This window comes from Phoxinus phoxinus (assembly GCF_949152265.1).
Source record: "Phoxinus phoxinus genome assembly, chromosome: 8".
Lineage (NCBI taxonomy): Eukaryota > Metazoa > Chordata > Actinopteri > Cypriniformes > Leuciscidae > Phoxinus > Phoxinus phoxinus.
The window spans coordinates 5,062,291-5,089,982 of record NC_136883.1 but is presented as its reverse complement, the minus strand read 5'-3'; the positions used below and the strand labels follow the sequence as shown (position 1 = coordinate 5,089,982).

General features: G+C 38.6%; 1 protein-coding gene across 22 annotated transcripts in view; it reads left to right on the top strand.

Moving 5' to 3' along the window:
• The window catches only part of kifc3 (kinesin family member C3), a 51,345-nt gene extending 23,866 nt beyond the window's left edge, over positions 1 to 27,479 (top strand). For 3 of the 22 annotated variants that reach the window (XM_079621278.1, XM_079621293.1, XM_079621289.1), the window contains 22 exons: positions 1,251 to 1,393; positions 3,983 to 4,018; positions 4,647 to 4,833; positions 6,053 to 6,192; positions 6,433 to 6,498; positions 7,322 to 7,444; positions 8,677 to 8,958; positions 10,453 to 10,626; positions 12,344 to 12,430; positions 14,719 to 14,866; positions 17,212 to 17,342; positions 18,707 to 18,818; positions 18,934 to 19,115; positions 19,206 to 19,310; positions 19,735 to 19,865; positions 20,580 to 20,703; positions 21,475 to 21,604; positions 21,688 to 21,917; positions 22,924 to 23,076; positions 23,980 to 24,106; positions 24,302 to 24,348; positions 26,545 to 27,476. In XM_079621278.1, coding sequence (XP_079477404.1) covers positions 1,271 to 1,393; positions 3,983 to 4,018; positions 4,647 to 4,833; positions 6,053 to 6,192; positions 6,433 to 6,498; positions 7,322 to 7,444; positions 8,677 to 8,958; positions 10,453 to 10,626; positions 12,344 to 12,430; positions 14,719 to 14,866; positions 17,212 to 17,342; positions 18,707 to 18,818; positions 18,934 to 19,115; positions 19,206 to 19,310; positions 19,735 to 19,865; positions 20,580 to 20,703; positions 21,475 to 21,604; positions 21,688 to 21,917; positions 22,924 to 23,076; positions 23,980 to 24,106; positions 24,302 to 24,348; positions 26,545 to 26,553 — 2,847 coding nt within the window. In that variant the 5' untranslated portion in view covers positions 1,251 to 1,270 and the 3' untranslated portion in view covers positions 26,554 to 27,476. Of the gene's footprint in view, positions 1 to 1,250; positions 1,394 to 3,982; positions 4,019 to 4,646; positions 4,834 to 6,052; positions 6,193 to 6,432; positions 6,499 to 7,321; positions 7,445 to 8,676; positions 8,959 to 10,452; positions 10,627 to 12,343; positions 12,431 to 14,718; positions 14,867 to 17,211; positions 17,343 to 18,706; positions 18,819 to 18,933; positions 19,116 to 19,205; positions 19,311 to 19,734; positions 19,866 to 20,579; positions 20,704 to 21,474; positions 21,605 to 21,687; positions 21,918 to 22,923; positions 23,077 to 23,979; positions 24,107 to 24,301; positions 24,349 to 24,825; positions 24,884 to 26,544 lie in introns of all 22 variants that reach the window. The other 19 variants (XM_079621282.1, XM_079621283.1, XM_079621284.1 and 16 more) reach the window with 12 other exon arrangements.
• Positions 27,480 to 27,692: the final 213 nt, after the last annotated feature.

Genomic DNA, 27,692 nt, shown 5'->3' with positions numbered 1-27,692 from the left:
GTTACATTGTTTGTAGGTGAATATGTACTCAATGGTCTCGATACTGTTTTTTTTTTTTTTTTTGGTCTGACTGAGAAACCACTTCAGATGATTCATTGAGTCAGTCCGAACAAATACAAATTGATTCGGACCATTTTGCAAACCCGTTTGTCCAATTCACTTCCTGAAAAGAAATAACAGTCTCAAAGAAAAATTAGTTCCCAAATAATTGGCTTCACTGCTTCAGGCAACAGAAATACGGGACGTGTATAATAACTTCTGAAATATTTCTCGGGTCAATCGGAGAGCTCAAGCTTAAGTGTGTACAACCGTACAGCTGTAGACGCCACTGCACAAGACTCTTTATTCCTAATCTTCTGAAATCATACCATGGGTTTATGTGAGGAATAGATGGAAATTGAAGCTGTTATGAATGTAAGATCTTGACCTTTGCTTCTAGATCCCCTTAGTGTGTTCTTGAGAAGTAGCTGTCCAATCAGTGAACGAATCATTCTTTTGAGTTTATTTCTCATCTAAGTTTTTCATCTAATAATTATATTTTAATTTATTTCAGCTTTATTCATTCATCACAAATGTTTTTAATAGTTTTAGCTTTAGTTAACAATAATATCCCTGATCTGGACTACTTTCATGGTGCTTTTGGGTCCATTTCTTCCAGAAATGTATAATTATATAATTTAATAATAGTAACAATATTTACTGGTAGCATTTTAAAATAAGACCTTATCAGTAAACAGTTAATGCATTAACATTAGCCAACAATGAGCAATAATTTGTCACAGTTAATTTGTTAACGTTAGTTCATAAAAATACGGGTTATTTTTAGTTTGTTTGCTCGGGTTCATTAAATAATATTAACAGGTGCAATTTTTTATTGTAATAATGTTAGAACATTTTGAAATTAACATTTTAATTAAGATTAATAAATGCTTTAGAAGTATTTTTCATTGATAGTTCATGTTAACTAATATTAACAAATGGAACCTTAATGTAAAGTGGGTTACTGTTTATTTTTGTTACATTGTTACAGTGTAATTATATATTTAAGTACCGAGGAATATTAATTAACAACATGTACTTACTATAGGGTTAGGGTTAGTTGCATGTAGTTATGCATGATTTAATGTTATTGCTTTTGTAAGTATGTAACAAAAACAGTGTAAAATAGTGTTACCGTAAAGTGTTACCTCTTCACTTTTGTCGTAATGATAACTATATTTACTGTTTTTTTGTGTGTGTGTTTTCTTCAGCAAGTTCCCTGGATATCCTGATGAATGATGGTGAGGAGGAGAGCTCCTTCCTCTCGTTGCCCAACTCTGTCCTTCAGCGCCACTGTTTGACCTCTGACCTCTCTGAAACGGCAACCTCAGAACAGCAGCAGTTGCTGATACAGGTACGGCCCTGCGAGTGGTGTTTGCGAAGACAAGCACAACCGTTATGACTTATGAGTCTTCATACTAGGCATTCTGGGACTTTTGTCAGTTCTAAAAGGATCAGACACTAACTTGGCTAAAAATTCAGCATTAACCTGGACAATTAATATTATTAGTTGTGTTCACTAAGGCAAGCATCACTATTATTGTTGCTCATAATTCAGGGATTTGCTTCTAAAAATCATTCAGCACACTTTACTAGCCTGAATAGCAACGGTCGGGCAATCACCACCAACACATTTTCTCTAGAATCTGTGTACTTTAAAAGAAAAAGAAATAATACTTTTATTCAGAAAGGGTGCATTCATTTAATCAAAAGTGTCAGTAAAGACATTACAAAAGATTTCTATATCAAATAAATTCTGTTCTTTCATCCACAAAAATACGAAGCAGCACAACTGTTTTCAACATTGATAATAATCATGTTTCTTGAGCAGAAAATCATCATATTAGAATTATTTCTGAAGGATCATGTGACACTGGAGTAATGATGCTGAAAATTCAGCTTTGCATCTCGAGGATAAATTACACTTTAAAATACTCAAAAAAAAAAGTACTGTATTTTTGATCAAACAAATGCAGCCTTGATGAGCAGAAGAGACTTCTTCCAAAACATAAAAATATGCATTAAACTCTCAACCATCTGTTTCTGTGATTGTGTGTTGTGATTGAATCATCTTCACCAGATCACAACATGCAGGAGCTGGTTTCTGTGTGACCGGTCTGTTCTACATCTGTGTGATCTTTGCGTAATTGATTTTACAGTTTTCATAGGTCACAGCTAACAGGCAGCGCTGCCTTTGTGTTCTGTGTTTAAACAATGTTATCGGCTTTAGGGCTTCTCAGCGCAGCTGGTTGCTCAGGCTGTCTGTAAATGACCACAGGCTCAGTTTGTTTCAGTGTGAGATTCCCTCAGGGCAACATCTGCAGGCAAATCCCATTTCATTTAGTTGATTAAACTAGGGCTGCTATTTGCTCATTCACTGATTTTGTTTCTTAGACCATTTCAGATCTAAAATACCTCTTCAGTTCTCGAGCTTTAAATGGAAAGATTTATAAGAATATAATGAAGGATTGGACCACTGGTTGACAATTAAAACGAAACGTTTATGGGTTCTGAAGAAAATGTGTTTGCCCACCATGATGCTCAGGTTGGGGGTTGGTGCCACTGCTTTGATGTGTGGTTGTTATTTGGTTGCTTACAAGTGAAATAAGTCTCTGATATCCTGGGTATGGTTGCTTCAACCATTAAATTTAAATGTAAAGTCCACGCTAGAGGTAACTATAGCCAGTTTTATAACTAACTCTCTACTTTATTTGGTTGCAGAACACATTAAGGCAGAACATATGTTAGTAGGTCGTAGTTCTTCGTGAAGTAATGTGTAGTCACATATAACGTTTACCTTTAATGTTCCAATAGCAGCCTTCAAATATGTGAGCAGAATTTGTTTCAATTTATCCTTAATTCTAACTTTTGCCTCATAACTAACAGTAAAAATATGTTGCCATTGAAATACAGTACTATTCATGTAGAACATAATACATATATGTAATAACATTCTGAAACTGTATTTGAAATTAATAAGGATACTGAAAAAACATAAATTTAATTTTATTTGACATGCACAACACGGGCCGATGCACAAAGCGGTGTGCTGTTTAGCATGGGGTTTTGAAGAGCTACTAACAAAGTAATTTATTTACATAATGTTCTCGTTCTTAAAATATAGATGAGTGTATATGTCAACATGATCATGTATGTCTAAAGGATTGAAGTCTGTCGATCTTCGGTTTTATTCCAACCATTTCTCCTTATCGGAGGCTTCCAGAAATATTTAGATTATACATAGTTACATTTCAACAGTAACTTTGTGCTCCTTTACATCAAAACTGGGCTAAGTTGTAACTTGCGCATTTACCCCTGGTTGATAGATATGACTCTAGTAGCTCATCTGGAGTTACTTAACAGGATCCACTGTTGGTTAATGATACATTAGGAGTACAGTCCTCCTCTCTTTGATCTCCAGGGCTGGGTAAAGCTTCTCTCAAAAGGACAATCTAGAGTAATAGAGATTTGAGTGTGCTTGGGTTTCCAGTCTTTTCAACATACCGTCAGCACAGAAGAGATCCGATTGGCTGGAGATCACATGTATGGTTTGTCCAGGCCTCTGCTTTTCAATGCATTGACGGCTCTTCTCAATACAAACAATAGTTTAGACGTGGGATAGCTTTGTATGTGCTTCTCTAGATCTATCTGTGTTGACCAGGCAGTGTTACCTGTAGAGGTACAATGAGCAATCACTGAAATACAGGATTTAAAAGACATCAAGTTTTCAAATCTTCAAAAATAGCATCATCTCAAAGAGTTGGTATGTGCACATTTTTCCTGCGAAGTTTGAGTTGAGTGATTTTTGTTCTTTTGTGTGTCATCTGTCATCCATCAGTCACATCACTGATCTTTCTGTTTTCATGCTTTTCTGCTCCTTTCTTCCCTCTCGGTCTTTATTTCTGTGTCCCTGCACTGCCGTGTCTCCATTTCACCTGCACAGAAGGTTACTTTGTCCTGTTCCTGGACGTCTGCCTACGTAATTCCCTCTGATTCTTTCTTTGTGCTTAATAGCTAGCTGTGTGCTACTTGCCTCGTTCTGACGTCATCTTTACAGAACACATTGTACTGTAAAGTCTCTTATGTTCATAGTTCTCCTTGTTTGCTTAAATCTCTCTACTGGAGGTTTTGTAGTCATCTGAGGTCCTGAAAACTGTATCCGAGGTAGTTTGTGCCAGTAGATATAGTCACTTGCTAGTTAAAGGAATAGTTTAATTTTGTTTGTTTTTTACTCGTGTCATTTCAAAATATTTTCTTGTTTTCTTTTGATGAAATGTCCCGGCTGCTCTTTTTGTTTCCAACAAAATCATACAGTGACTTTTTTTTTTTTTTTAAGTCTGAACTTGTATTGAAATGATAAAATTGTTTTTGTTTTCCATGGAATAGTCATATGTGTTTGGGATGACATGAGTATATTGTGTAAATGACACCTGAAGAACCTGAAGAGCACTTTTCTCAGTAACCTGGTTGTTTCATTTTCATTTTAGAAAATCCTCCCACTTATGTTTAAAAGTCCTTCCTGCTTGTCTTTTAGTTTGTGTGTAGTTCAGGTCGTACAGCTGGCATTCATGGTTGAGTTTACACAGATTTCTTGTGTGTTTGTGCAGACGCTGCAAGAGAGAGTTTGTGAGTTCCAGGCACGCTTGCGCAACGAAGACGCAGCCAAACAACTCCTGCTACAGCGACTGCAGACACACGACCACCATTACGAGGAACATTCATCCTTTAACCAAGAACCTCAAGAGCAGCTCAGACTGAACGCCGTCCAGCTCAACCAAGCTGTGTCCCCTACAGGTGAGAAATGTGAAACTGTATAATTACACATCATTTATTGGTCACACTTTATATCAGGTGTATTTAACCATGTACTTGCATCAAAAAATATTGTTAGGTACAGTGTCCTTATTATTGTGTTCATGTTTTATTGCAAAACACTTCCTGCTATTGAGGTGGGATACGGGTACGTTTAGGGACCGGTTTGAGAAGGGTCTACAGTGGAATTATACATTAAATTACAGCTTTAATTACATGAAGGTATTTTATAAATAAGTACAATGGGGGAAAAAAAATATGTACGCAATGAGTGCATTGTATCAAATGATTAGTTTAAATGTTAATACATAGTTAAAAGACACTTAATATAACGTGGGACCAATTTATTATTATTATAAATGTTTATATTTATAATATTTTATTTAAATTATAATAGTTTATATTTCTATACATTTTATTATAAATATAATTTTTATATATATATATATATATATATATATATATATATATATATATATATATATATATATATATATATATATATATATATATTCGCTGTCAGGCAGAAACCTCGTATCTCCAAAAACACTACTTTTAGGAAATGGAAAAGTATTTTTAAAATAATTAAACCCCACGTTGTCAAAGTGGCTTTATATATGGCCAGACGCTTGCATCTGCCATTTATATTATTAACATTTTACCAAAATTGAGCTCAAATGGAGTTATAAGGTTTTTGACCAGTGAATGTCGGATATATGTTTTGTCCGTCATTAGAATGGCTGCATCTGAGGTTATAAGTGCATCACATTACGTTTTCATCAACTATTAGGTTATAAAGTTTCATGTTGCTATGTGGGCACTCAGTTTTTTCTGATGAAATATGGAGATACGAGGTTTACGCCTGACAATATTTATATAATATTAATAAAGCTGTTTATACATGTTTACATATATCAACAACATTGACACTGTTTTTAAACTGAATTGAATTAACACTGAACTGACTTGAGCTGAATAATTATACTGTTGTCTTTCTATAACCATTTGTTGCATTCTTTTGCAACCATTTGTTTCATTGTTGATGAATTTTGCAACATTAACTCTGTTATTTTTCTGTTAATTAGTGAAACAATCTTTATAAAGTGCTACATAAATGCAAGTTGACTTATCTTGTGACCTAAAAATTAGAAAAAGCTGCTTGCATGGCATTAAGTGTGTGTTTGTATGTGTCTCTTTGTAGGTGTGAGGAACTCTAGTGCTTTGACACAAAGGCCTTTGGATTTTCCCAGCGCTGTACAAGTGAGTAAAATTCACTCACAGGAGCAACTGCAAAAAGACGAGGGCGAACAACTCGCTCTAATTACAGGGCTGCGCACACAGGTACGTTACACACAAAGAATAGGGCTCAGTTTTCCAGCCAGATTTAGAAGAGCACTATCAGATCATTTACATTCCTCAGCCGCCGTGTATCGTGACCTTTTATGCATCGATATTCATTGTTTATGTCTGTTTGGATTAAAGAAGATTGATACCTCATGAATGTGAATGCATTAAACTTGCTGACTCATTTCTTTTTAAAGAGATTCGGCTTAATAATGCTGTTTGTTTGTGGTTTTGTAGGTCAAGGAGCTGGAGGAGAAACTAGTGGATCAGACACAGGAGGTGGAGAGACTGCGCTCTGAGCTGGTGAGAGACTGAGACCGGGATCGAGAGAGGGATTATTAGGGACACGGAAAGAGTTGTCACAGTTGTGTGGAAACACATTTCTATTGTTTTATAAAGAACACTGACCTGATTTAATTTTATGATGGGAGGTGGAGGGAGTGTTAACCTGGTTATCTGGTTTGTTGATAGCAGAGGAATGTGTCCCTGATCTGATCTCTAATTTTAGATTGGCGTGGCTGTACTTATCTGTACTTTGACAAATTTGTCCCCAGAAGCTAAATATGATGAGTCCTCTTCTCATTTGTAGTGAAAAAGAAAAGAAAAGTCAGTTCATAAAATAATTAACATTTTAATTTATTTAATTTTAGTTTTTTTTTTTACACAGAGCATTAAATGACTATACCGTTCAACAGACATTTATAATGTTACAAATATTAAATAAATGTTCTTTTGAACTTTCTATTCATCCGAGAATCCTAAAAAAGCATCATAGTTGCCACAAAAACGTTAAGCAGCATAACAGTTTTCAACATTATTGATAATAAGACATTTATTTTGAGCTGCAAATCAGCATATTAGGATGATTTCTGAAGGATCATCATGTGACACTGAAGACTGGAGTAATGATGCTGAAAATTCAGCTTTGCATCACAGAAATATATAAAATAGTATATATATATATATTGAATCCTATCTTCCCCCAATTCTAAGTATTTTTTGGGAGGGGGGTAAGGCTAGGCTTTGTAATTATAATTAGGTGTACATAAAATGAATTAGCTGAATGAGGTCTAAAGGTATATAGACTTGTAAGTAAATGTGTGTGTATGTATGTGTGTGTGTCTAGGGGGCGACAGATCTGGAGAAACAGCTCGAGGTGCTGGAGAGTGAAAACCAGCGGCTCAAACAGGAGCTGAGGGCCAGTCACACCCAGACCAGCTGCTCGACTGCCCACTGCCCGCACAGCCAGGTATACTCGCACTACCATAAACAGACCATCTTACTTTTACTGGTTAACCAATGAAAAATCGAAATCTTTCCAACCAGGTTGAGAATCACTGCAAACCTCAAATACAATCATACAATCCGATTGGTTACTTGATGCTTGAAATTAGGGCTGTCACGATTCCTCGAATAAATTAGAGTACGCTTTTAAAAAGTCCTTGATTGCAATTTTACCCGTGTCGAGTAACCGGCAAAATGCCAGAAGTGGCTCTTTCCATGGACGAGAATCCATGAACCGCATTATTAGACCATTTTCTAAGGCTGCACGATGTATTAAAACCATTTAAAAACCATTCTGTAGTATAGTGCTATTGTGAATTCACACAGGCTGATGTTCAATTAAATAAATGAATGCCTTGCGGGTTTAATATATATATGCTCTTTAATTATTAGATGCATGTAGGTCACCTAAGTGCGTCTTAGAGTGGCTCTGTTCACAGTAAATGCTGTTTATCACAGTAAATACTGTTATTTACATGAGTGAAATGCATCTCAAACTCCATCTCATATGCTGTGAGTGTAGGTTACTTATAACGTTCATCTGGGAACGCACAATTTCATTAGATTTGTGAGGTAAATAATTTTTAAACCAACGGCAACACAGTATCAATACTTTTCTAAATATGCAAACTGTTCATCGTGATTTCAAAATAAGTTTAAACCCTTGCTCGGAGTTTGCATGTTTTGATGTCCACATGTTCTTGTTCAAGAAATTGCAGTGGCTGTAGCACTTTTATCGATAAGAAGTGGCCAAATATTAAAGATTAAGTAAACATTTTGATTAAATGTCGTTTGGCCAATATTAAACAAGGATTTGATCTGCTGTAAAGTGTAACAACTCCAGGCTGCTGGCGCCCTCTGCAGGGCATTTGTTATAATACATAATGTACACATGATGATTGTTTATATTATATTATCTATTTGAACTGTATTGTTTTATAAAACCATATGATTACTTGCTATTGATGCTTTACATGAACCAAATATTATTGCCTCATTGTTATTATATATATGTATTTTAAGTCATTTTTAAGGCTATTGTTTTCTTAGGTCTATTTTTATTTAGATTTCTTGTCAAAATAATCGACCGATTACCAAAGAATCGTTAGTGACAGCCCTACTTGAAATGCTATCTACCTTGTGTTTATTCTCACAGCTGTTTATCCTCTATTTTGTCATGTAATGTGTCGGCCTCAGGATGTGGAGGCCCTGCGTGGAGAGCTGTGTCGTAAGGGCGAGGAGTGTCGCGAGCGAGAGCGGCGACTGGCTGCGCTGGAGCAGCAGGTGCAGGAGAGGACGGGTGTAGTAGTTCAGCTGCAGGAGCAGTTGGAGGAGGCCGCGCACCACAGACAGCAGCTCCAGAAGCAGCTGGAAGAGGCGTCATGCCACCGGAGCCAGAGCGAGGATCAGCTGACCTCTCGGCTTCGTGACGCTGAGGAAGCGCTGTCTCTCCAGGCTGCACAGCCGCTGCAGGTCAAGGTGAGAGTGTGTTCAGGTTTCATTGTTGATTTAAGATTGTTGAATGTTGGTTACACTTTCTTTTAAGGTGTCCTTGTTGCAGTGTAATTACCGTATTTTCCGGACTATAAGTCGCTCCGGAGTATAAGTCGCATCAGTCAAAAAATGCGTCATGAAGAGAAAAAAAACGCATATAAGTCGCACTGGACTATAAATCGCATTTATTTAGAAATTTATTTCACAAAATCCAAGACCAAGAACAGACATTTAATCTGGAAAGGCAAGTTATTCAACTACACAACAGCACACAGAACAACAGGCTGAATAGGTGTCTGATGTGTTAACGTAACACATTAACAGTTATTCAGCTACACAATAGCATAAAGAACATATACCTGCGAGACTGAATAGGCTAAATTAACATAAGCCAGCGAGTCCAACAAGTTACTGGTAAGCAAGTTCACCAAGCTTCCAATCTCATTCCACACAACACTGAATCAGGGGGGCAGTGTTCCGAAAGACATTGAAGCCGACCTGGGCGCCGCCATTGGCTAGCGGACCCCCACCTGCTGTTAGCATTCCATTGACTCCCATTCATTTTGGCGTCACTTTGACAGCGAATAACTTTACATCTGAGGCGTTTAAAGACACCGTTTGTCCATTATTTATTTCTAAAGAAACACGAAAATGTATAAAAGGCTCCATTACCTTGTATCTTACGTTATGGCCCCGTAGAAGCAGTTTTTGTAAAAATAGGCTAACGATTGCGTCATACCCGCGCGACTCTGTCGCACAAGTCGAGAAATTACCGTATGGACAGGCAGAGAAGCTCGCAATCAATCGGGAGGACGTGGAGGCATAAAGTCAAGGGAGAAGCCCATAGAGAGTGATAAAGTTGCTCCCGCTGCTAGCTCATGGACAGCTAATACCCACGCTCTCCGTCTCTGCGAGATTCGGAAGGGAATGATTCAGATTTCTCTCGGCACAGCTACTAGAAGACCTACAGGTTGCTCACGTCACATCTACGTCGTCAAGCTCAGTTTGAGCCTGCGCAGTTCGCCTTGCGATCAGGAAGTGAGTGCTTCTAATTGACTTCATTTCTCTCCGTTGAAACCTATGGGGTCGCTGTGTCCAGTTTATATACTGTCTATGCACTGAATCCATTAAATTCTTCCTCGGTGTCGCTTCTGAACAACTCCGCTAGCTAGAGCGCCCTCTCGCGGCTGTAGACGGTAATGTTTTCTCTTGGTTCATCTCAGTCAGTATGAATTCATTTTGATATACAAGTCGCACCTGACTATAAGTCGCAGGACCAGCCAAACAATAAAAACAAGTGCGACTTATAGTCCTGGAAATACGGTATATACAGTAGTCAGCTCTACTGCACCTTCAGACTGCATATATATATTCTCTCTAAGTTTAGGAGACCAAATAGCCTGTTAAGGCACATACTCAGGGCTGATGAACACCTACCGGTAACAAAATTAATGTGTCTGTTTCTCACTCTTCCTGCAGTATGTGACCAAGACGGTTGAAGTGGAGTCGGCTCAGTGTAAGCAGGCTTTAATGGAGGCCCAGGCCCGTAACCAGACGCTGCAGGAGCAGCTGTGTGTGCAGAGACAGCTCCTCAGAGAGCTAGAACAGCAGCTCCACGAGTCCCAGAGGACCAGCGGTCAGCTCCGCCAGCAGGTATCATCACACTCGCCTCCTGTCCCAGCCGCTCCCATACGCTCTTAGCAGTTGAGTGTCCTGGATTATCATGTGGCCGGGCGCTTCTCAGATCTGACCCCGTTTGTGGTCTGTTGATATCTGTTCACGTCTTCGCAAATCCCAAGTGTTTTGATTATAACTTTAATTGGGCCCTATGATATCCGGTTTAAATTTTTTCCCAAATTTTGTTTACATTTTTCTGGATTCCAGGAGTGGTTTAATTAAATGTTAATAATCTAAAGGGTTATTATTAGAGCCGGGACTTTAACGGGTTAATTAAGATTAATTAATTACACAAAAAATAACGCGTAAATTTTTTTTAACGCATTTTAATCGCACTTATTTTTGCACCGCGGAACGTTTCTCACTGGATGAGTTTAGGCGGACCGATTATACTGGAGCACCAATAGCGTTCATAACCGTCTATGTTCATAACTTGATAACTTCAGACAACAACAAACCACAGTGAACATGAACAAAGAAGCTGACGAGACCGCTTTGGTTGGCCCCATGGATGGGACATTTATTATAAAAAAACGAACGGATGGAAGCGTCGATAAGAGCATGGTTGTGTGCAAGCTGTGCAACAAGGAATTCGGAACGGCTATTGCTACACTTAATGGCAAAAATAGCACTGGTCTGCTGGACTTGGTTGAACAAAAATAAACAATATTTTGTTGCTTAAGCTTATGTATTCAGTCATTATTCAATGGTATACTAAAAATCCATGTGAAAAAAATTACTTCTCACTGTTTTCAGGTCAATTATTTATATGCGATTAATTTCGATTAATTAATTACAAAGCCTCTAATTAATTAGATTAATTTTTTTAATCGAGTCCCGGCCCTAGTAATTATCTAATCAATTGAATTCATAAAACTTTAACTTTTTAACAATAATATATCCGTATGAAGTGTTATATTTTGTAACTGTGTTTTAACTTTTCTAGATTCTGTTTTAGGATTTAATACTAAATAAACTGCTAAATTTATGATCTAATTTGATTAATCTTTTAAAATGTAATCAAATTAATTTGGAACAATTATGTTCTTTGTTTGGCAAAGTGCTGCATGACATAATTCTACTTTTTTTCATTAAAACTTGGAGGAAAATGTATATTGTGTGGTATTCTGTAAAAAATTAAGTTTTATTAAACTATTACCTTTTTATTATTTTGAGATGTGCATGTTACTGTGCACTAGTAATATAATTAATTTCTGCAAGTTAAACTAAACATTTTTTTTTACTGGTGGTTGCGAAGACGTGTGTGTGTCTGATGATAGTTTTCTCAAATGAAATGGTGAAATGCAGGTGAAGTGACTGTCAGAGCTGCTCTGGAGGTGAAGTTCATGTGTTCATGTCCTGATATAGCGAGACAGCAGACGCGTCACTCATGCTTGAGTGTGTGTAGTAGACGGAACTGCTCCGTTTATTCACACAGAGACTCACGCAGAACATGCAGACTTCATATTTTGCGGTTTAATATTTAAAGACACTTATCCATATCGCGAATTGTTTTAAGTTTACAGCCCTACTTTTATTTATTTAAAAAAAATCCCAGATTCCGTAACATTCCGAACTATACTGTAAATTCCATTCTGAATGACTGGGTTCCATGACTCTGGTTAAAGGCCTCTGTGATTGCGGTGTTGTGGAAGAGCATGTTAACGGCTCTCTCTCTTCACTTGCGTTGCAGCTGAGGATGGACCGCGGCCGTCTATATGGTCTGCTCTCCAAGGCGGTGGGTGGGGGTAACACAGAGGTCACCCACAGGCTCTCCAAGGTCAACCAGATTACTCTGCAGCCGGCAGGGGTCAAAGGTCAAAAATGTGTCATGGGTCAGATTGCAACTTTGATTATAGGAAAATATTTACTTGAGTTTTTTTTTTTTTTTTTTTTTTTTTTTTAAGAGCTAATTGCAATTGTAGATTCATGTTCGCTGATCCTCATTTTTGACCTATGAAACCCTGAAACTTTGCAGAGTAACTCGCTCACATTCTCTTCAGGGTCGTAATGTTGTGTTCTTGCAATAGTATTCCCATGATCTACTGTGAAATAGTTGATGTCACTCCGTTGTGTACTACAGATGTACAGTATTAATGGTGTGTGTGACCCCAGATGCCCCTCCCAAGTATGTGACCAACAAACCCCCACCCACCCCACAGGTCACTTGACCTATCTGCATTAAATCTGTCTAACAAATGACTGTGGTCAGTAGTAGATTACGTCTTTAATGCTGGTGGTGTTTGTGTTGCTTTGGTCAGAGATCTCAGAAATCATAACTGGCTTTGCTTGAAAGCAGAACGCCGGTTTTCTCTGTGCATCTGTGTTCATCTGTTGTGTGTAGATCTGTATAGGGGTGTTTACACTGACAGTGACTCTGATATGGTTCTGGACAAACTGCTATAATCAACCAATCACACAGGGAGTTGCAAATTTACTCGCTGTCATTGTAAAAGCTCCTTTAAAGGGACAGTTCACCCTAAAGTGAAAGTCATTTACTCACCCTGGTGTTGTTCTAATGCTGTATGTCCTCCTTTCTTTTATGGATCTCAAAAGGAGGATTTAAAAAAAAAAATGCCCTGGTCGCGAGAAGATGCAAAAGTATCACAACACATGCTGTATATTCCAAGTGTTCTTGGAGTGTACAATAGGGTTTGGTGAAAAACAAACTTCTTGACCTTGGCTGTTGGTCTTCTGTGCACGACATGCACGTTATTTAGACTAGTAGTTCACTATGTCTTGCCCAGAAAAAGCACACAAGTTGTGATAAATAAATAAATAAATAAAAAAACTACAACATGAAATACAACGCCTAGAAAAAAAGAGTAACTGTGTACTTTCTTTACTAAGTCAAATATCACTGGACCAGAACAGAATGACAGTTGACAGATGTGAACGTGATAAGTACTTGCTACGACGAACAAAACTGATATATTCACCTCAGAGAAGAAGGTACATGGGTTGTATGGCAAGATGGAGTTTCATGAGCGCACAAGTCGCGCAGCCATGCAGAAAAGACCAACGGCCAAGGTCAAGGTTAAAAAATTCACTAAATTTTGGTAAATAAACTAAATGCACTAAATAAACACTTGGAATATCCTGCACATGATCATTCTGTGATACCTTTGCCTTTTTATAAAATGCTTGATGCTGTGGCTATTCCCTACCTTTATATGGACAAGCGCGAGTGTGACATTAGGTGTGTTTCCATTACAGATTTTTTTTTCTAAATGTCGTCAAAAAACGATTGCGAAATGACAGCGTTTCCATTAACCGATGTTATGCGACTAAAACGTCATATATTTTTTTCCAAGTCATTCCAAAAATCATGGCAATGGATGTTGGTAGGTTTAGGTATATCCCAGCCACTGCACTGGCCATTATTATTATTATTAATCGAAGGAGATGTATGTGTGTTATTCAAGCTTTAATGGCAAAGAAAGACCCTTAAACTTGTGAGCGGCACATATGAAGTGTTTCTGGGTGTTTCTCCCTCATTTCTGCTTCGAGGTCTTGAGTGTAGCATTTCTTTGAGGTTTAGAATCCAGTATTCCTAGAATTCTTTTGTCTTTTATGAATTTAATAAAGAACTGTCTCGAATTCTGTCCAAACACACCACGTCATCTATGTCAGGTGACCATAAATGTTTCCATTGCAGCTTTGCGAAAAAAATGTTTTCGAATTGCCTGAAAAAGCACCTTATGTGAGCGTAAAAACTTTTTTGCGATAAATGGAGTTTTTTCGAAATTTACATGTTTCCATTGGTCGTATTTTCAATTTCAATTTGCGCAATTTGAAGGGTAATGGAAACGCGGCTACTGTTTTGTTAAAAATTCTCCTTTTGTGGTTCATAAAAGACAGATCTTACGGCATTAGAACAACACCAGGGTGGGTAAATGACTTCCATTGTAGGGTGAACTATCACTTTATGGTGTAAATTACCTTATATGTAACTCCTCATGTAAAACATTCACCGTTTGAATAGAGCTTATGACCTTAGTGTAACCTCAGTGTTGACCTCAGATTCAGATGTGTTGACGGCAGTGTGTGTGTGTGTGTGTGTGTCAGATCCTGGTGTATGAGGGTGAGATGGAGAGAGCTCAGGGCCAGCTGGAGGCAGAGATGCAGAGTCTGGAGGAGGAGAAGAACAGAGTGATCGAAGAAGCTTTCATCAGAGCGGAGAGCGAGATGAAGGCCGTCCATGAGAACCTAGCAGGTGAGACAGTGTGTGTTTCAGTGAAGCTCACAAAACCTGTCAATTACAGGCTGTATTTCACCTTCAAATAAAATAAAAAAAACGAAATTAGTAGGGGTGCACGATTCAGAAAATGTCACGATTCGATTCGATTCCGATTTTTAGGCTCAAGATTCGATTCAAAATCGATTTTCGATTCAAAACGATTCTCGATTCAAAAAAACGATTCACAGTATGTAAATGTAGTTTAATTTTTCCTATGTGATTGATTGTAGTAGACTAGGGGTGTGCAAAGCAGCCGATATTTGTATCTGTATTTGTTGAGGGGGGAAAAGTATTTGTATTTGAGTAAAATTCAAAATAGGCGTAAAAAAAATAAAAAATTGCGTTACACTTCTAATTTACGTTATAGTGTAAGTATTCTTTAATTATATCCATTATAATAATTATGGATATGCAATATTGGTTGATGTTTTTCCATAAATCCAGCAATGAAACAAGGAACGTCATTGAAAAGAAAATAACATAACAGCCATTACCTCATCCATGGTTAAACCAACTACTAATGAAATACCATTGTGAACATTATGAAGCCTACAGCCTACATCTTGCTGTCTGCAAAAGACAGAGTAACTTAAACGTACCATATAACTCCCACACGTGCATACAATTCGACACAACTACACAAGCATTTTAAACCTTTTTAACCGAAAGTTAACGTTACTCTGTAAACAAACAGCCTATTGTCTAAATTACCGCGCTAAACAGCTGACGTAAACAGAGCGAACATGAGAGCCCCCGACTGCAGATGTCAATAATCTCCCGATCAATCTCCGCTTCCCGAAAGTTATAAACTGCCTCAGGAACCCAGTTAAGGTACAAAAATCTGTTCAACAAAAATAGTGATGGAGTTAAGTGTTTTTTCGCTCAGCCGAGCCCTAGCTCTCTGTCAGCCTGTGTCCGTCCGTCACTCACTCACTCATCCGGTCACGCACTGCGGTATTTTTAATCTTAATCTCTGGGTGATGGCGTACCATGGGATTTCTCACGTTTGTGGTGTTTCCAAAATACTTAACTTTTGCTTTGCAAAGCAGCATGAGTCCTATCAAGTTCCGTCTTTCCCTCGAGGTTATAAAAGCCGAAATGCGCCCAAATTATCGCCTTCAGTGAGGATGGAGCAGGTTGAATAATTCTTTCTGTGAGGTTTGCGCCGAATGACGTTTGCTGCAATTCTTCTTTTGTTATGACAAGCGTGTGCAGGCGTCAGTGTGAATTCGACGCAGCGCCATCTATAGGAATGCTGAGCTAAACTCATTTCAGGACAATATTAACACGGCAAAAATATATATATATATGAATCGATTTTTGGAATTCTATGAATCGATTCTGAATCGGCAAAGCTTGAATCGCGATTCAAACGTGAATCGATTTTTTTGCACACCCCTAGAAATTAGTGATTATATTGTCCCATTAGTGATTTATATTGTCCCATTAGAACCTTTAAGATGTCTTGCATTGTGACATTTTCATAAATTCAGCCTCAATGCATAAAATAGGAAACACTTGTTAAACATTACATGTACTTAGTATAGAAATAACATTAAATTATGCATAATTACAAGCAAGTAACCCTAAACCCAACCCTAACTCTACATGTTGTTAGTACATGTTTTTAATTAATATTACTCCGTACTTATTTGTGTACCACGGACACCTTAAAATAAAGTTTAAACAAAACTATATTTAAACTAAAATATGTATAGGCATTTGCTGCTTTATATTAAAATTTTAATTACATTAAAATCATATTTTATTAGTAATTTTATTACTATAGTATTTTTAAAGACTTGTATACATATGCAGTTTTTTTATTGCTTAGTAATTACTCATTATTTAATCTTGACAATGTGTCTTGAGATTCCATTTTTGGAAACAACTTGGAGACTTTTAATAAACAACATTCCTCAGGGCTTTTAGTCAAAAAAATGTGTGCTCATTTGGCGTAAACCTTATTGATTCTTCACCTTAATCAGAGAATATTGGAAATGACAAAAACAAAGCTGGCACAAAAAAAACTAAAATTATAAATATCACAATTCACAATTTGAGAGTCATAACTATATAATTTTTATATATTTCATTGGTAACACTTTACAATAGGTTTCATTTTTTAACATTAGTTAACATGGACTAAGAATTAACAATACTTCTACTTAGTAACAATACTTAGTTAATGCATTAACTAATGGTAACAAATGAGACCGTATTGTGAAGTGTTACCATTTCATTTGATAAAGTTTACTGTTTGTCTTTTGATCTTGTGGTAAACATGAACTACAACTGCGTCTAATGGTGTGTTTGTGCAGGTGTGCGGATGAACCTCCTGACCCTGCAGCCGGCCCTGAGAACCCTCACCTGTGATTACAACTGTCTGAAGAGACAGGTGCAGGACTTCCCTTACATGCTGGAGAAGGCCATCACTGAGGCCAAGCAGGAGGTGAGACCACACAAACACACCAGCCTGACCACAGCTCGTACACACTGCAGCTGAATTCAGTCGTCAGTTCACCTTTTAGTGCTTAATTGTGAATATATGTGAATTATTTCATAGTTATCTAAACACCCCTTAAACCAGGGGTCGGCAACCCGCGGCTCTTAAGCGCCGCCCTAGTGGCTCCCTGGAGCTTTTTAAAAAATATGAAAATGAAAAATATCCCTTTCGCATGTACGATTACACCAGTTTTGGCTGGTCCCTGGAGTGTACGATCACACCGGTGTGATTAGAACGCTCAGTGCATCACGTGATCAACTGCTAAATTGAAACGTGCGTTGGCTGGCGCTGAGCCAGAGACGGACGCGCTCAGTGCTTGTCATATATCACAACTATTCAGTGTTTTCAAACACATAATGGTTATTTTAGGTTTAAGACATTTAAGAATCACATAAGTACTAAAAAAAACAATGAATTTGATATAAATTATACACTGATGTCTATGGAAGTGGCAATAATAATCCTTTATAATATAAAAAGACGACACGTTTTATTCATATCAGATACACATTGTGTAAGTAGCTTTACATTTTACCCTATTCTTCTCCCAGTTCACCAGCCACTTACTTTCATGTATTTCGGGAGAAGTGGATGAATTGACGTGTTGTAAATCCAACAGATAAGTTACAGCTCAACTAACGCGATCGTTATAAAGGTGTTTATACAACAAAAACATCCACATGCACATATTTGACAATCGGAATATCAGTGTTTCATACTATAGATAATAAATGTGTGAATATTTTTAATAAAAAAGGAAAAATTACATGAAAGCAGATCATCATTCATTCAGCGCTGTGTTGTGATTGCGCTGTGTCACGTGACAAGCAATGACGCGTAACCATGGAAACAATAAAGTGACAGAATCGAAACAAAGGTCGCCTTGCTCATTACCGGTATTTATTCGTAGCATACTTATCATTTTGATACTAGGGGGCTAATAAAGCTAATATAGACACTAACAGCACGTGTTGCCTTCATTATAAGGCTTTTTATTTTTTGCGGCTCCAGACAGATTTGATTTTTTTTTTTTTTTGGTCCAATATGGCTCTTTCAACTCTTTGGGTTGCCGACCCCTGACTTAAACCTCCATACACAAAAATCTTAATTGAGGTATGTAACTGAGATATTTTGAGTTTGCACGCTACACCTGTGGTGGGTGTGTGTAATTGTAAATCTTTTTGTTTTGTTACCTTTCTGTGCCCATCATCCGTAATTTCCACCACTTAAGACACTCGCCTGATGGCGTTTTATTTCTTTTGCGTCTTCGTTGCCTCTCATTAAGAATTGAGCTTTGTCTGTGATCACAGATCTGTCAGGTGATTGGAGAGGTGAGCAGTGCAAACCAAGAACTCCTGCGGAAATATAAGCGGGAGATGAACCTGAGGAAGAAATGCCACAATGAACTGGTGCGCCTCAAAGGTGAGACCTGGGAATGGTGTCTGGGAAGCATTACCTCCACAAAATGTTGAATTTCTTTGAATCAAATGAGATATTTACATTCTAATTAGGAAGACTTTATCATCTTGTTTTTCAGGAAACATTCGTGTGTTGTGTCGCGTACGCCCCGTGTGTGCTGGAGAAGCAGATGCTGCTGACACCAAAAACCTAGTGACCTTTGACCCTGATGATGATGCTGTTCTCTACTTATCCAATAAGGGCAAGCTCATGACCTTTGAACTTGACAAAGTCTTTCCCACTCAGGCCACTCAGGAGGAGGTTAGTCCCCGAACTCATTGTTTCTCGTATGGTTATATTTCCTGTATCAGTTGTTGTTATTATACAGTCCCTTCTCTTGTGATTGGACAGGTGTTCCAGGAAGTGCAGTCTCTGGTCACTTCCTGTATTGATGGCTTTAACATATGCATCTTTGCTTACGGGCAAACCGGCTCTGGAAAGACCTACACTATGGAGGTATGTTAACTGCGTTGACTGTGATGTCTATTCCTTTCATATTTGTGAAATATCTACTCAGTGCACATCATCAAAGTAGATGCATATAGTGCAGTTCATAAGTTTGCAGTAGGTGGGATTATTTTAATGTTTTTTAAAAAGAAGTCTCTTCTGCTCACCAAGGCTGTATTTATTTGATCAAAAAATACAGTAATATTTTGAAATAATATTACAATTTAAATGTTTACATTTTCTGTTTAAATGTATTTCAAAATGTAATATATTCCTGTGATCACCCCCCAGTCTTTAGTGTCACAAAATAGTTTTATTTAATTTATTCAAAAAATAGCATTACATTTTGAAATCAGTCATTTATCGATTATCATCTGTAGCATATTGGTTTTCAAATTTGAGTGAGTACTTCATGTCTCTGTGTGTCCTCTAGGGGGTCCCTGAGGACCCTGGCATTAACCAGCGTGCTCTGCGGCTGCTCTTCTCTGAAGTGTCTGAGAAAAAGCCTGACTGGGACTATAAGATCACTGTCAGCATGGTGGAAATCTACAATGAGACACTTCGGTGAGAAAACCACACACAAGTAGAGCCACACAGTGGAAGTAGGAGGTAGAATTTGATGATTATCAAATGTTCTCTAGATGAGCTGTCAGTGTGTGAGCGGCTGTGAGCACGTCACTCCCGACACACTGCAGCATATTCAGCACTCTTATATAATTGTCCCAGTGTCGCTGTGAAGTGTGTGTGTGCCACATGTTCTGCTGGTCAGCAGTTATGTAAAAACAGATTAGATTTAAAATCTCTCAGGCCATCTGTAAGACATAAACAGATCACAAATCACTTATCCAGTTCTGCTGGTCCTGTCTGTTTGTCACCTCACTTTCCCTTCCTGCTGGGTTACGTAACTCCAACAGATGTGTGCAGGTTCTGATTCTGCTTGCCTTTAATAATCTGTGCCCCAAATTCATATACACTAGTATCTTTAATCATAATATTTTCCCCTCTCTCTTACATTGAGCTCTTTTCTTCTCTGATGACGTATTTACTGAGATCGACCAATAGCAAACCACAACCATCCAATCAATTCCCAATGAACAAAATCAAGACCCATCCTAAAATGTGTTCTTGTTTGAGAAGCAGTTTCACTCTGATATATGTCACGATAGGGGAGAAAACTTCTGCAACTTCCAACATTTTGTTGTTGAGTTTCAGCAATGCTTCCGAATACAGCAGCTGGTTTGGTTTTATTCATTTGCATTTATCTGAATCTGTTTTTAGGAACCTGTTGGGTGACAATCCCAATGAGAAGCTGGATATAAAGATGTGTCCAGACGGCAGTGGACAGCTGTATGTGCCAGGACTCACAGAGTTCACAGTGGAGAGTGTGGAGGACATTAACAAGGTGAAAGCTCACAGCATCTGAACCGCCTGCCGTTATTATCCACACTTGAGAACCGGCTTTAGTCCACAGGAATATAACATTAGATCAAATTAAGTTCAATGAACTTATTGTTCTTTTTGTATTGCAAAACACTTGTAGGTGAAGTCTAAGTGTGGGTTAAAACTAAAGGGAAGGGTCAACAGTAACAGTAACTGTAGATGTGATTACATTAATTGCAGCTGTAATTACATGCAGGTCATTTTTAAATATACAACTAAGTACAATATAAAAACAATGTATCAAATGTTTAATTCAAATGTTAGGACATAGTACATAGTTAAAGACACTTAATATAAAGTGGGACCTAAAATATTATCCTTTTTTCAAGGAAAAGGTAGCACATGCATATTTTTCAAGCAAAAAAATTAGCTTGTTAGGCCAGTTTGTCGGTTTTGTTTGACAAGACGTTAGTGGAGCTTGTCCATAGATACTCCGCTCTGAAAACTGATAAAATATATACTTAATATAAATATAAAAGCATAATTTACTGTTATTACTATTGTACTCTAAGAACATGTAACAAGGACAATTAAAAGTGTTACCAACATTTTTACGGTTTAATACTAATAACTACAAAAATAGCTAGAAAAGTGAAGCTAGTTGTGTGTTAATGCTCTCTGAGAGAATCCACCAAGATATGAAATATTCAGTGCTCCAGTGCAAGGTCTTGTCGTATAGACAAGCGTCAACCCATTTTAGCCTAATCCGTTGTTTATAACCTTTACTCTGCAGGTGTTTGAGCTGGGTCACATGAACAGGGCAACAGCGTGCACGAATCTAAACGAACACAGCTCGCGCTCTCATGCCCTCCTTATCGTCACAGTGGCGGGTTTCAACTCTTCAACGGGCCACCGTACCTCAGGTACACACACAGTCCTTTTCAATTGTTTTCAACACACAGTTCGATTGAAACGCAAATATGAAACAATCACATGTCAATTGCAGGTAAGCTAAATCTGGTGGATCTGGCCGGCTCAGAACGGATTGCCAAATCCGGCGCCGAGGGCAGCCGTCTGCGCGAGGCTCAGTGTATCAACAAATCACTGTCGGCGCTGGGTGATGTTATCAACGCCCTGCGCTCCAAACACTCGCACGTGCCCTTCAGGAACTCCCGCCTCACGTACCTTCTGCAGGACTCGCTCAGCGGAGACAGCAAGACCCTCATGATGGTGCAGGTGCGTCACGTCAGCAGGGTTACAGTGGCACTCCAAATCTCCACACATTTTGAGTGGATTATAATGGATTTATGGGATAAGACTGTACTTTGTACAGCATGAGCAGGCACAGTGTTTTAAGCAGTTTTGTGCACACACTCTCCTGTTTGTTTTATGCTAGCTAATCGCCATTGAAAGAGAACTTTGTCATGGACTAATGGAATCATAAAAGTCTGTCGTAGTTAAGACGAAATGAAATCAAAATGTATTTAATTTACCAGTAAATGTTCCCTGGTCATTTTGTGTACAATTTTCCAGTGGGTGTAATGCTGCCTGTTCGCACCGTGTCATAATTACTAATAATAATAATTAATCATTCGTTACATTTATATAGCGCTTTTTCTGAGACCTCAAAGCGCTTTACATAGAAGAGAGGAATCTCCTCAACCACCACCAATGTGCAGCTCCACTTGGATATTGCACCAGAACGCCCACCACACACCAGCTTGCTGGTGGAGAGGAGACAGTGATGAAGCCAGTCAGTATATGGGGATGATTAGGAGGCCATGATGGACAGAGGCCAAGGGGCACATTTTTAGGGGATTTTTAAGGACCACAGAGAGTCAGGACCTCGGTTTAACGTCTTATTCGAAGGACTGCGCTCTTTTGTCAGTATAGTGTCCCCGTCACTACACTGGGGCGTTAGGACCCACACAGACCACATGGTGAGCGCCCCCTGCTGGCCTCATTAGATGACAATACAGTACTTTCTACTTAAAGCTGTTCACGTCATAAGATACATTTTTATTTAATAAAAATGTTAATTTAAATATCTGCTGATTAACCAGAGCCACATGGACAGGGTAAATTATGATGATATAGCTCAATGTACACAATGCAGGTACATTAATAACTGAGAAATGCATAACATTTAGTGAAACACTTTGTATGTTGTCATGCTAGATTAGCCCTCTGGGATGCAGCTTCTCACACCAGTTAAACTGTGATGTTCCTCTCTCCGTCTCAGGTGTCTCCTCTAGAGAGTAACGTCAGCGAGTCGGTGTGCTCTCTGAAGTTCGCTCAGCGCGTTCGGACTGTTGAGATCGGCCCCTCGTCTTCCTCACGCCGCCAAGCAGAGAATTCCTCGACGTCCTCCTCACCAACACATGACAGCGTGGAGGTACACAATCACAACTACACACATTCTCACATGTTCATGTCTGAGAAAAACCTTCTCTGAGATCTGAATGAAAGGTCTCAAGTCCTTCACCCACCACTGTTTCTCTGCCACAACACACTCACTGTTCCACTTTCCCTGCTCTCCGGTTTATATTAAAAACAGGATTTGTGTAGGAACTTGAGTTGTAGTGCTCACAAAGGCAACACAATCCAAACCCAGTCTTTTGTTTGTCTAAATTAGTTGAAGATGTAGCACACTGTGATAACAGTAAACCTCTGTTGTGCAGATTTGTTTGCCAAAAAAAATAAAAGGAATTTGGTTACATTTTGAAATATTAATTAAATTGTTAACTTGTAATCAAATGAAGGCAAACAAAATAACTAATTAATCAAATCATGAATCCAAATGACTACAACAGAGAATTTATGAAAAAATAGGGCTGTATTATTGTAAAAAATAATAAATTGTAAAAAATGTAGTGTGAATTCAATGTATTATTAGTCATGCTTTCTGATTATTAAAATGTAATTAAACCATTAAAATGGAATCCAGAAAATGTGGTATTTGTGAAACTATGAAATGTACTTTTTTTGTTAAACTTTTATTAAATTGTTGTTAAATTGTATACGTTTCATGATTTTAATTAATTAGACTTGCTTTTGCTTTTTAATTTAACCATTAAAACAGAATAATCCAGAAACATTTTAATTCAAAACTCGGGGGGGATTTAAAACTCCAAAAGGAAAATTGGAAACTGAAAAAAAATAAAATAATAATTCATAGGGCCCTAAAATGTAACTTTTTATACATTTTTAGGCCAATAAATGTTTTTTGATTTAAATGTCATAGGGCCCTACACATGCAGGCCAACATCAGAAAATAATGTTTGTTTTTGTGCTGTAGCTGGACTCTCCTCCCGTGACCCCTGTGCCCCTGCCCATCTCAAGAGCCAGCAGCGCAGGTTCAACCCTCTCCTCCACTTCTAAAACCCCCACCACCCGACGCAGGTCCCACAGTCAGCTGTCCGCAGGTGAGCCCACAGAAGCCAATGCAAAAACACCACCTTCTAGAAGATGCTGATGGATCTTTTGCCAATAATCTCATACAATAATGTCATAACCGCAGCCTTGATAAACATCTGACATGGAACATTGAGTACAGGTCACACTATGTGAAAGGGACGTTTGTTCTTTGCATTGTGACGCTGTAATTGGTTGGTTTCCAGATAGTCAGGTAGACAGAAGCAGCCCATTGGTTGGGGACGGTGGGCAGGTAAGGTGGGGTTTAATGTGGTTGGTCGCTTGGCATGAAACGCTCAGCATGGCATGGTGCCCCACGTGTCACCTCGTCAATGCCCACCCATCTAACACAGCGCCTTTAACCCCAGGAAGCTTTGTGTGTGTGTGTGTGTGTGTGTGTGTGTGTGTGTGTGTGTGTGTGTGTGTGTGTGTGTGTGTGTGTGTGTGTGTGTGTGTGTGTGTGTGTGTGTGTGTGTGTGTGTGTGTGTGTGTGTGTGTGTGTGTGTGTGTGTGTGTGTGTGTGTGTGAATTGGGATCAGCTGCTGTTTTTGTTTTGTTTTCTTTGGTCTTGTACAAGCTTACTGTTCTTGTCCAGTTGATTTGTACCTGTTGTCTTGTGGTTTTGGGAGCACTGTATTCACTGTTTGTCTTTGTTAATGTTGATGTGTGTGAGTAAAAGAGTGGCGAAAAAGAGTTTGGTTGTTCTTTTTCTTTATGTCTTCACCTACAGCTCTGCTTTTGGTTGGCTGGGCTGCCCTGTGGTGGTGACAAAGGATAACACAAAAAATGTTTGTGACAAATGTGATTTCATTGTTATCATGTGAGAACAAATGAGTCACAGAAATGTTCAGTACTGATTACAGTAGCTCTGTTCCAAACCCCTAGTGAGTACAGCAATACAGAGGAATCTCATTCCCATCATATGTGCAGTGTAGGGCTGTCCGTTAAACGCGTTATTAACGGCGTTAACGCAAACCCATTTTAACGGCGTCAATTTTTTTATCGCGAGATTAACGCCTAGCAAACTTTGTCGTTTTTTTCACATGCTTTTGCTACAACTAGTAACGTTAATAAAACTACAACACCACACCGGATCTAGCTAGACCAGAAACAAAACAACAGGCACGCCGCACACACTTGTTTCTGCGAACCGGCCAAAGAGTGGACGAGAAGCGCAGCCGCGTCTAGGACAACTCGTATCGCACATCAGACGCGCACTTTTTCAGTTTATGGCCAGCAATAAAAACGCCGAATGGCGCCGCCGGTGTGTGTACACTCATAGAGAATAATGTGTTCGAATTTTAAATAAATTTTCGGCCGGTGTGCGACTGCGACCCCCTTTAACGTTACGTTTTGAATGGATGAATGATGAGCGCGAGACGCCAAAATGGATGCCAATAAGATTCTGAATGGAAAGTTTACTTTTATAAAGTTGCCAAATGGTTCAATTGACAAGACCAAAGTGATCTGTGTGTCTGCCGCAGCACGTCCAGTCTGAAATACCACTCGATGGCCAAGCAAACACACCGCTGATGCGTTTCTACGCCCACTCGTCAACATCAGTAACGTCACCTCGTCAGTATTTCTTTCACCCTTTTATTGATGGACAGTGTTACATTGTGTGAGAGATTATTTGCTCCAAGTGAGAATGTTAGTGTGGAATTGAACACAGTATATGCCAATGTTGTTTCCAATAAAAAACATTTGCACAAAGCAAGCCGATCCACTTTTCCATGTTGATAAGAGCATTAAAATGAGAAAAAATAATGTGACAAAAAGAAATCAAGAGACATTTAGAATAGATAAAAATGTGCGATTAATCGCGAGTTAACTATGACATTAATGCGATTAATCGCGATTAAATATTTGAATCGTTTGACAGCCCTAGTGCAGTGTGATGGAAATGATGAGATTCCTCTGTATTGCTGTACATCAAGGTAGCTCACTAGGTTTTTGGAAATGAAAAAGAGATTAGAACGCCTCTGTAAAAAAAAACTGTTGCAATGACCACATGCAAATGTTTATGTCGATCTGAACGGATGCAAAATCTAAAATATTTCACTTCGTCTGAGCAGGCCTTGAATCCGAACACATTTTACTCTATTGTCAACATTTCTCTCGTTTTTCCCACAATCGTGGATCCTCTGTAAATGCTGCCTTTACAATTTGGCCATAACGTGTTGTACACTGTGTAGGGATGAGGAGTAATGAGTAACAAAACTAAATCTTGCCGCTGTCTGAACCGTAAGACGAGCTGTGTAATCCTCCAAATATGGTAAAAAATAGTGTGCAGAAGCTGAAATCTAAGTGGAAGATGATTCTTCTGTTGTGTGGTCTCCATTGCAACAGTGTGCTGTATAAGCCCTGTGTTTCCTGGACACTGGAAAAGCTTCATGCATTAGTCATGACTGCGTATGTAATTCCCACCCTTTTTTTCATTCGTTCACAGGACGAATGAAGATGACAGCGTGAGGAACCGCAGAGAGCTGCCGTCCATCCGCCAAACCTCTCGACCAATCAGCTCCTTTCTTGAACGAACCAATGAAAGACCTGCTTTTCCTTGCTTGCTGGCAGGGGAGGAGCTTAACCGGCGAATCAGGGTTCATGTTGGGAACTGTGACTTCTTCTGATTGGAATGTCTGATGTAATTTTAAGATGACGACCTCTCCCGCTGACCTCTCCACAACGCCTGCTGCCTCAAGACGAGAAGACCCTTCCGTTACGGCAAAGTGTTTCTGGGCAATAATGCACTTTATTCTAGTCTAGGCTGTCATTTGTAATGTTACGGAAATGCGATTGATTTCTAGAAGCTTGAATGTACGTGTATGTATATATTCATTTGTCTGAGCAAGATTCAAATTTTTATTCCTCGATCTTGAAGAGATCTTGCTGCTTTTTTTTTTTTCTTGATTTTTTTTTTTTTTTTTTCTGCAAGAACAAGTCAAACTTTCACACCTGATAAGCTTTGAACAATTCTGTGTTTTAATAGTGGCAATAAGAAATCATGCAAATGCAAAGTTTGGTCTCTTAGTAGCATTTTGTCTTTTTGTATATAGAAACTTGAAGGCCATTCAAAGCCCAGACTGTCTTCCTGATCTATGCATGTGTTCAGAGTGGGCGCTCATTCATTTTTAGGACAATCATTAACAGTTTTTGTGCAGTGAAGTCAAACCACGGCGGTATACAGTGTTTGCTGGACAGGACGAGGATCAGAAATGACTCCACACTGAGCGCACAGAACGTCCTCAGTGTACGGACATTATCCTCAGCTTCTTCTGGGGTCTTGCTTGCTTGTGTTCACATTGGTGTATGTTTGTATGCAGTTTTGTTTTTGTACACTGTTTTTAATAAATGCTCCAAACCATATTTTGGGAGAAATTCTTCCTTTCGTTGCATTTTTTTTGTTCAAAAAACGTTTGGACGTGAAATAGTCAAAACTCTGGACGTGACAGAAAACAGCATCATTCCAAAACTGTTCTTCTGACAGACTAGAGGAAACCTGTGGACAACACTGGGGTCTCTGCCGCTTCCACAAGGGGGCGCTGGTTCAACAAATAAACACAAGTCTAGTGTAAGGACTCCGTGTGCAGCTATAAT